The following is a 10,283-nucleotide window of genomic DNA, read 5'->3' on the forward strand; positions in this document are numbered from 1 at the left end:
TGCATAATAATCTTCAACTATTAACGTGTTTTGTGTTGGAATCCCTTAAGCTAAAAAGCCTGTAATGTTTATGTTATCTTAAATCTCTCTTTATTCTCTCCAAACGCACGACTTGTACTTTACAAAGAAACAGACATTTAAAGACAGCATAAACCAGTACAAAGTTAGGTACAATCACTTTTTACTACATGACCCGGTGAACTGCGTATCACTTCTCTCCTAATATAAACCTCCTCTGGGCTTCCCCGAATATATCTAGATTAAAATTGACCAAATCTGTTCAACTATTCTCAAGTTTTAGCGAGACAAAATTTCGAATTCTTTTTTTATTTAGATACTTGCTCCACCTATATATCTAGCCCGAGGTTCACATTTTTGGCTTTAGTCTTTACCCTAAAAAATGTTATTGCAAAAATAATTTTATCAATTGGGAAACCCATTGGAAATCCGGTAAAACATAAGAATTATTCTTTTTAATTAAATATTAAGCCATTACAGATAACTCGTTCTGAGGTCACTCGTGTTTACAAAAGATAAGGAAAAATAAAGCCAGTTTGGTCAATGCAGTTCGTCCTCAGTTGGCAAACAAGTTTTGAACTGCCAACACTATTTTTAGCATACCTTAACATAACCTTACAATTTAGTAACTAAAATATAATATCTGGGGGCACGGTAGTGCCCCCACCGAGACGAGCCAAGCGAAGCGCATGGGCACTACCTACCTTTTTCTCAAAGTGTTTCGTCGTTTTTTTGAGCCCTCATAGAGTTGGTTTCCGATGTACCCGATAGTTCATGTTCTCAGGATATGATGCCAATAATAGACTAAATAAACATACAAAGTCTCATTTGAGTAGCTCTAATACTTTAGATGTTAGTATTATACCCCAAAATAGCTTCTATATAATAATAATAATAATAACTCCCCACACCGGTTTCGGTGACGGTGGCCTGGTTTCAATGAAACCAGGCCAGTTACGCAGGAGTATTTTTTAATAGTGCTTAAGTGTTTGCGCAGTACACAAGAGGACTATCTATTCCTTTTACTCTCATAACCCAGTGGGACGGAAGACTGACACGACTGGCGAGAGATCAGGCGCAGGACCGACTTTTTACATGCCCATCCGACGCATGGATCATGTAATACTTGTCAGACAATCAGGTGATCAGCCTGCATTGTCCTAACCAAACTTGGAAATAAGTAATAACATGTTTCCAACGCGGGAATCGAACCCACGACCTCCGAGTCAAGAGCCGCGCTCTTAACCACTGGACCACGGAGGCGTTAAGCTACACCCCACTTCACCCAACACAGGTTGTTCAGGGAAGTAGCTAACGGATTACGGAGTTTTAATACAGCTGAAGCCACATGACCGGTTTGGTCGCCAGCGTCGATTCGTCTTCGGTCTTAGAGGCGGCGCGGCGGCGTAGGGCGTGGGTGGGATAAGGGTTGGTATGGGTTCCGTGTAGTGAGTGAGTTCGTTGTGATAGTAGCAGTGCTGAAAGAGAACTTTTCTTTTCACTTTTGTATGGTAAATTCATGACGCTGCACGCTGGGGCGCTTGCCAAATCACAAGAAAAATTTGCTCTTTAAGCGCTGCTACTTTTACAGTGAATTCTATATAAGGGGTACAAACACACCCTAAACTCTAAAGTATTATCAGTTTGTTTTGATACACCTTGTATACAAATTTTTAAATAGGTCTAATTTTTTCAGATGCTCCAAAATGTCACAGCAAAGCAGAATCATTTGGATGTAAGAAAAGCAACTTATATTATACTAGATGACGCCCGCAACTCCGTTGCGCCAAAACTCGTTTATCGCGCGGGAACCGTACATTTTTTCGGGATAAAAAGTATCCTATGTCCTTTCCCGGGACTCAAAATATCTCCATGCCAAATTTCAGCAAAATCGGTCCAGCGGTTTGGGCGTGAAGAGGTAACAGACAGACAGACAGACACACTTTCGCATTTATAATATTAGTATGGATTATAATACCTCTATATCTTATGCTGCGGTCGCATATGCGTAGTGCTTCGTGCTTGAGATGATACCATTGGAAGATCTGCGTGTATCGTCTAATGGTATCGTCTCACAGCACGAAGCTTCGTGACGATAGACGCATGTGCGGCCGCGGCATTACGAACGGACTTAAATTGAAGTCTACCTATAGATGATACTTCGTTGGCGCAAAAGTTAGATCACGCGGAAACGGTGCATTTTACCGGGATAAAACTCAGGGCTCATTCTAAATCGGTTCCCATAAAAAGCACCTACACACAGAATATAGACTCACATTCGCATTTATAAATGTTAAATATTAATATCCATACTAATATTATAAATGCGAAAGTGTGTCTGTCTGTCTGTTACCTCGCCCAAACTCTCTGAACTGATTTTGCTGAAAGGCATATATACAGGGTGTAACAAAAATAAGTGATAATACTTTAGGATGTGTACGTGTTCCTTGTAGAGACTCCACTGTGAAAGTAGCAGCCCTGAAAGACCAACTTTTTTTTTTCACTTTTGTATGGGGAAACTCGTGACGCTCGGGCCCTTGCCCATACAAAAGTGAAAAAAATTTTTCGTCTTTCAGCGCTGCTACTTTCACAGTGAACTCTCTACAAGGAACACGTACACACCCTAAAGTATTATCACTTATTTTTGTTACACACTGTATACCTACTTGGAGTCCCGGGAAAGGACATAGGATACTTTTTGTTCCGAAAAAATGTACGGTTCCCGCGCGATAAACGAGTTTTGGCGCAACGGAGTTGCGGGCGTCATTTAGTGCACTTGTATATTTTATAGTCTATATATAATCCTTCGAAAAACATTTTTCTTAGAGGTGATTTCGAATCGAATGAGCCATCCCTCATATCTTAGGACCTTTATCTCTATTTTTCACGTTTTTGAACTTGTCGACTCTAGTCGACAAGTTATGTATGCATAATATGCGAAATTTCTGTAATTAATAATAACTGTTTCTCGTATAGGTTTCACTGTGTTCTTAATGTAAAGAAACTATGGTGATGAATTTTAACCTCATTTTTGCAGATTCCTCATAATATCGGCGTTGGCTGCAGTGAATTGCCAGTTGGAAAAGAAGTTAGTAGAGATGTTCAACGACGACACCAGTAAGTATGGACCAGGGGATCGCAAACTTTTTTGGTGGCGGATTCCTTTTAAAAGTGACATATTTGACGGACGGACGGACGGACGGACGGACTGACCTCCATTATACAAGTGCGCTGGACTTAATATGATACCCACCTGCTTTTTGTGCCTATTTGAAGCGGAATCAGCGCCCCCAATGTGGGGCACAAAAAATCTTTTTTGTGGGGTTTAATACTATGATAGTCTTTTTCGGCCTGGATATTGTGCCAATCTCGTACTGCCTCAAAAAGTTGCAATCGTATATTATATAATCGTGTGTATCTATAATATAATAAATAGCTTACTTAATACTTGCGCTCTATCTTTCTTTTACGGCTGTTCCAGGTAACGAGGGTGACACGCCGGAGAAGAACAGGTGTCTGTCGATCCAGGCGGACATCAACGCCTGCTACAGCTGCTACCGCTGCCACGACAGCGTCATCACCAGGAGGCCCAGGGACGGGTTTGTCAAGCTCAAGTACGTGAGCTCATGCTTCGGGAGTAGCGAGGCAGCGCAGTGGGCGGCATTTTATACAATGAGTAACAAAACTAAGTGATAATACTTAAGGGTGTGTACGTGTTCCTTGTAGAGAGTTCACTGTGAAAGTAGCAGCGCTGATAGACCAAAATTTTTTGGAGTTCCTTATTTTCACTTTTGTATGGGTGAGCTCGCGACACTGGGGCGCTTGCCCATGCAAAAGTGAAAAAAAGATTTGGTCTTTCTGCGGTGCAGCTACTTTCACAGTGAACTCTCTACAAGGAACACGTACACACCCTTAGTTTTGTTACAGCCTGTATACGAGTGGATCGAGTGCGCGATGGCCAATGGGCCGATAAAACTTGTATAACAATTACGTGTGACACTCGGGGACTGCCGCGGTAAAGATATCGCATAGCATTTTTATCAACTTATGCAATAATTCGTGTCGAAGTCTGCCGAACTGAAACGGTACGGCAACGCCGCACGAGTGGAGGGTGTGAGGTTAGTTCGTTACGGAATTTCTTGATTCGGTCGCCGCATTCAAAGCCCGCGATAAAAGCTATGCAATAGCGTAAGGCATTCATTACACGCTCATGCAAGCACAGTCAATTCCGTCAATCATGAATTATTTCGTCAATCAATTTCATGCAACCGTCAGTCATGCTCTTACACGGTAGGTTATCCATCAGTTACAGCCATGACTGTGGTAAAACCGACAGCAAAACCTACCGTGTAATGGATGCCTTACAATATGCGCGCGGTTTTTCAACGTTTTAAGTGTGTTGTTGCCTATGATTTGTGAATTAACTTTTCTGATTGTACTTACAAGTTACATGTAGGTATGTATAGTAGGGGAGGTGATACTTTTTGAAAAGTAATTTCATACCGACCAAATTTTTGTCCAGCCTACCTAGCATACGCCAACGAGATATCTCACTCTACATGTTCTATTCTCGCGTAGATCTATCATCGAGATAACACATTTTTATAGAGTTTGGTCGAGATAATGTCGAGATTTTGACATTATGAGACGAGTAACTACTCGTCTCATAATGTCAAAATTTAATTATATCGAGAGACGTGAGATATCTCGTTGGCGTATGCTAGGTAGGCAGTAGTAGATTAATATTTAATCATCAATGAGCGTCAGTCGCCGCACCCGCGGTGGAATGTAAATTGAGAGTAAGTATCTCAAAGTTGTCAAAAAAAATTTGATTAAAGTAATTTTAAACCGTATGAAGATGGATGATTATTGAGGTCATGTTTAACCAAAAAATCGTCGTAAGCCGTATTGTGGACGGGGCGGGGATTCAACGTCAGTCGCGTTACTCAAATATTAAAAAAAATAATTAAATGTAAAGTCATTTTATATCGTGCAAAATTTGGTGAATGTTTCTACTTTTTAAATAATAAAGAAAACCGTCAGTCGTTATTATGACGGTGCACGGTGGGAAAACCGTCAGCTAGCGATATAACCAATAACCATACTTCGCGCTCAATGTATCTGAATTCTGAGGGCGTCACGATTTTTACTCCACCGCTACTGAAGCATCTGACGATCAAAACTCGTTAGTGGAATACTACTATTGTTACGATTTTCGCTCGGTATGAAATGACATTTCAAAATGAGCACCACCTCCCCTATACTAGTAGGGGTTGTGACTTGTGGTGCTCATTTTGAAATGTCATTTCATACCGAGCGAAATTGTATGTTTTTCCGTTCCAATCGACTCGACGCGACGCCGCGCACAGCAGCAGTATGGCTTCACTCTTACGCTGATACACTGTAGTGGAATTGACCTTGCAAAACAAATATATTATTGAAACAAATGATGGCTCTTGAATTAATTTTGTATGGGAGGCTGTGACCGAGAAATAATAAGTGGCTAAGCTGGAAGTTTTGTGTTTTGTTCGAACGAACGTAATATTTAAGAAAGACAATATTTACTAAAATATTGTCTGTTGTTTGCAGTTTGACGGACAGCAAGTGTGAATCGGAGGAGTTCTGTTGCATAGACCAGAGCTCGCAGGCCGTGAGGTACTTATATTATAATATTTATTTATTTATTTATGCCCTTTTTGCACAATGTTGGTACATGGGCGGCCCTAATGCCAGATGGCATTCTCTACCTTTAGGTGTCCAGAAACAAATTTGTGTAGGTGCGAATAGTGCGAAAGGATGAAAAAATAATCAGCCAAGTGCGAGTCGGACTCGCGCACGAAGGGTTCCGTACCGTTATAGAGGAAAAATAGGCCAAAAATTGTGATTTTGTATGGCAGCGCCCTTAAATTTTTATTATATTTAAATATTATTATTAATTATTAAATTAGACATTTAACTAAGGACTTTATAAAAATTTCAAGTGCCTAGAAGTTGCCATTATTGATTACGAGCAAAAAAGGCCAAAAAATCACGTTTGTTGTATGGAAGCTCCCTTGAATTTTTATTTTTTTTGTTTTTAAAATTTGTTGTTCTAGCGGCAACAGAAATACACACTCTGTAAAAATTTCAACTCTAGCTCTTACCATTCTTGAGTTACAGCCTGGAGACAGACAGACGGACAGATTGGCGGCATTCTCGTACGATTGTTTGAGTCTCAAAACAGTTTCTAGGTACGGCCCCTGGCAACGCCACACCGACCGGCACAGAGCACCGCTATGCCAGACGGAGTGGGCGGTATTAGGTTTATTTTCGTTAACGAATTTCTTAATTCGATCGTCGCGCTCAAAGCACGCGATAATTATTATAGAAAGCTATGCAATAGCTAAAAAAATTGCTCTTTCAGGTCTGCTACTTTCACAGTGAACCAGGGCTGTAGACAGAGTCAGATTTGAGGTAGGGTAGCATTGGTTACAGGTAGGGCGGAAGTAAAAAAAAATCATAATTGATTGATTTTCTAGGGTTTTGATATATTTAAGGCAGGGCATTGTGATTTTAAGGTAGGGCAATTCCCCCCCAATGCCCCCCTCTAGCTAAGGCCGTGCAGTAAACTCAATATAAGGTACATAATATTATACACACCCTAAACTCTAAAGTATTAAGTATCACTAAGTTTTGTTACAACCTGCATTACGTAACTCGCGTTAACATTTCAGGAGCAAGTCGAAGTGCGGCGAGTTGAACCCGGAGGGGTATCCGCGCAGCGTCCGCGACAGCCTGCGCAGCGTGCTGCCCGCCGAGTACCCATGGAGGGCCTGGCTTTACAAGTAAGACAAACCCTATCATTGGCAGCCGTCCTATTACTGGCACCAGGTTTTAGTCTGAAAATACCATGAATGCTAATAATTAGTCTGTATCTGTATAGTGAAGGATTTCCTCACGATGTTTTCCTCCACGATGATTTCACATTATGCAAAAAGGCATAAATAAATAAATAAATATTATAATATAAGTACCTCACGGCCTGCGAGCTCTGGTCTATGCAACAGAACTCCTCGGATTCACGCTTGCTGTCCGTCAAACTGCAAACAACAGACAATATTTACTAGTAGGGGAGGTGGTGCTCATTTTGAAATATCATTTCATACCGTCAATTCAGACCGCAACACGACGCATCGATGCATTTCTTTTGTACCAATAATTAACAGGCTTCAATTACGTGAGACGTCTTGCAAATCTGTCAAATCCATACAAATTCAGACGGCAACGCGACGCATATATGCGTCGCGTTGCGGTCTGAATTGACCCTAAGACTACATCGCGGCACCTGGTGGCAAATAGAATTTCAACAACCCTCATTGGGTGTTTTATCATATATATTTCAATTCCAGCTCGTCCCAGCTGCTGTGCGCGGCGACGTACATGAACGAGGACACGAAGGTGCTGGTGACGTCCGCGTCCTGCGTCAAGGACAACATGGTCGGCCCGCTCTACGTCCGCTTCACCAGGGACGGGAAACCCACTCAAGTTACGCAGAAGATAAAACGTGAGAATTGTGCTGTTTACAATAATAGCCCAGGATTTATAAATAGGCCGTATAGGCCGCGGCCTAGGGGGACGGTAGATTTCGTACAAGGCACTCATAAAAAACACAATTTCGGCACTGGATAGCTTGGCAAACGTTGTTTTATTATAACATATCCTTCCTCTTGAATCTCTCGAAGTTTCTGGCATCATATTTCTCATATTATAAACAACGTCAGACCGTAATAAAACTCGTTCGGTCGGCCCTCTGCCCTCAACTCTTAAGGGGGCGACTAAACCTAAAGCGTCGATTTTATAATTCATTTTTATACTTGAAAATAAGCCCGAATTGTTTCATTTTCTAAAATTAGATACTACATTATATTTCCGAGAATTCGATCTGAGCAAAAACACGATATCTTAAAAATTTCTCGATAGTAAAAAATCACAAAGATGCATCTAATTTTCACGAATTTTTCATTTATTGCCATAACCGTGCATTGAACTAAGTTAATATTTAACACGTTGTATAAAATTCTATCATTGAGAGATAGACCTAGCGAATTTTTAAAATGTTGTATATATTTATCGAGTTCCGCGTCGTCCTTTTTCACCTGGCATATGAAAGACGAGCGTGAGCACGGAGCTAGGGCGTGAGTGTAAAGAGAGAAGGACAATGTTTAAATTTTTGGGTTCGTCGTTCTCTTAAGCGTATTCTCACATCGTTTACCGGATGGGCTATAGTGCTATACAAAACCCAAAATACTAAATGACGCCCGCAACTCCGTTGTGCCAAAATTCGATTATCGCACGGGAACCTTACATTTTTCCGGGATGAAAAGTACCCTATGTCCTTACTCGGGAGTCGGGACTTAAAGTATCTCCATACCGAGCAAAATCGGTTCAGCGGTTTGGACTTGAAGAGGTAACAGACAGACAGACCCACTTTCTCAATTACAATGTATGGATTTATATAATCCTCGTATAAGGCTGCGTTTCCACCGGAGCTGAGCTACGCTGTGTTGCGAGGAATGTGTTTTTAAGAACCAATAGAAACGTTTCATTTGCCTGACCACGTTCAGCCCAACGATTCTATTGGTTCTTGTAAAACACATTCCTCGCAACGCATACGGTGGATACGCAGCCTAATGTGTATGAGGAAAGTTATGTGCCAAACTAGTGTAACTCCGAAGGAAGGATCTCTGGGCCTGTAGACAAGTGGCAAAGCGCTAACGCTAACGCTAGCGCTAACGCTACAAAATGTATGCTATTTGACATAAGTATTCGCTAGCGAAATTTAACGCTAACGCTAAAGCTAGCGCTACATTTTGTAGCGCTAGCGTTAGCGTTAGCGCTTTGCCACTTGTCTACGGGCCCTGTGATATGATCGCAGACCCCGAGTCGGACCTGATGATTCTGCAAGTGAGCGAGCTGCCGGGTGTGTCGTGGCTGCTACCGTGCTGCCTGCCCGACGACTCACCGCCGCTCTTCGGCACCACCTGCATCGCCATCTCTGACGATGATCACTTCGTAAGTCATCACCCCTTTGATGATGGAAGTTGCCAGAGGTGTATCATCATTTAACAAAGTGTGCCTGATAGATGGTTAGATATGTGTTAGAGGTTATATTGTAGATATGTGTGTATGTATTTAAGAACTTATTTATTTATAATTATTGTTTGCACGCTCTGAAGCCTGAACCTCCTGATGGATATTTGCTTGAGGAGTGTCGTTAGATTCGTGTTTTTATGTGACACTAGGTATGTAACGAAAAAAATGATAAAATCTTTATTTAAAAAATTGCACAAAAAGCAGTCGGGTTTTTCTTGTTTTTAGTTCATAGTTAATAGTTATACAATATACATGTATAATAACTTTTCAGATATACACAGCGATCCCTAAGCCGGAGGTGTGTGCGAGCGCGTTGAAGGGGGCGGGGGGCGGGGCCCGCGAGCTGTGTGCGGTCGCGCCCAGCACGGACTACCGCCCTGAGCCCGGCAGCGCCCTCATGTGCCCATCCCTCGTAAGATCACTCTTATTTTTAAATGTTAGACGTTTATCGAAACTATCAAAACTAGTAATGTTGAAACAAACAATAAGCTCACCGACTCCGTTGGCTGGACCACGTGGAAAAAATGAGAGGATCGCGTCGTGAAAGAGCGTATAAGGGCCGTCCAATAGGATGTCATCCTGTTAGACGCCCCTGCAGGTATCGCTGGAGAGATGCTGTTGAAGCTGACCTGCGTGACCTTTAAGTCAGTAACTGGCATAAATTTTTTTTTTTTTTATTAATTTCTATATTTTTCAGCACACCAAAACCGTGAAGTATCAGATATACGGTATAGCACTCGAGACGAACGCGGAGGGATATACTCGGTACACCAACATACACAAGGTGACGGACTGGGTGGAGGATCAAGTGGAGAACCTGCAGCCCCCGGTCAGCAACGTGTACAGACCTCCTAACCGAGGGTACAATGGATAGAACTGGCCCTTATCCAAGACAATTTACTTTACCACTTCTTTGTGGAATCGCCGATCGAAATGTATGGAATTGACATAAGCGTTCGTTAATATGACGTTGACGTTCGACTCGTCTGTCAATTCCATATATTTTGATCAGCGATTCTATAAAAAAGCGATAAAGATACGTCTAGGCTACAGGCACTGATTACCTAATATTATTATAATAATGAACAGTTTGATAGATGTATGGAATTCCGACAAAATACTCATTTAATTGA

The 10,283-nt window shown here is 41.7% G+C and overlaps 1 protein-coding gene across 1 annotated transcript; it reads left to right on the plus strand.

Moving 5' to 3' along the window:
• Window positions 1-94: 94 nt before the first annotated feature.
• On the plus strand, window positions 95-10,130 carry LOC121725586. The gene is made up of 10 exons (XM_042112610.1): window positions 95-168; window positions 1,715-1,753; window positions 3,056-3,135; window positions 3,500-3,632; window positions 5,608-5,673; window positions 6,732-6,842; window positions 7,407-7,561; window positions 8,933-9,069; window positions 9,422-9,562; window positions 9,848-10,130. The coding sequence occupies exons 2-10, from the start codon at window positions 1,725-1,727 to the stop codon at window positions 10,022-10,024; spliced, it is 1,029 nt and encodes a 342-aa protein (XP_041968544.1). The 5' UTR covers window positions 95-168; window positions 1,715-1,724; the 3' UTR covers window positions 10,025-10,130.
• Window positions 10,131-10,283: the final 153 nt, after the last annotated feature.

Source organism: Aricia agestis, chromosome 3, assembly GCF_905147365.1.
Source record: "Aricia agestis chromosome 3, ilAriAges1.1, whole genome shotgun sequence".
Lineage (NCBI taxonomy): Eukaryota > Metazoa > Arthropoda > Insecta > Lepidoptera > Lycaenidae > Aricia > Aricia agestis.

What these genes read in the sequence shown, in the direction of transcription:
- LOC121725586 (XM_042112610.1), top strand. Translation starts at nt 1,725, where the DNA reads ATGTCACAGCAAAGCAGAATCATTTGGAT. An exon ending in CAAAGCAGAATCATTTGGAT is followed by an intron (nt 1,754 to 3,055) that starts GTAAGAAAAGCA and finishes TCATTTTTGCAG; the next exon opens with ATTCCTCATAATATCGGCGT. An exon ending in CCCTCATGTGCCCATCCCTC is followed by an intron (nt 9,563 to 9,847) that starts GTAAGATCACTC and finishes TATATTTTTCAG; the next exon opens with CACACCAAAACCGTGAAGTA.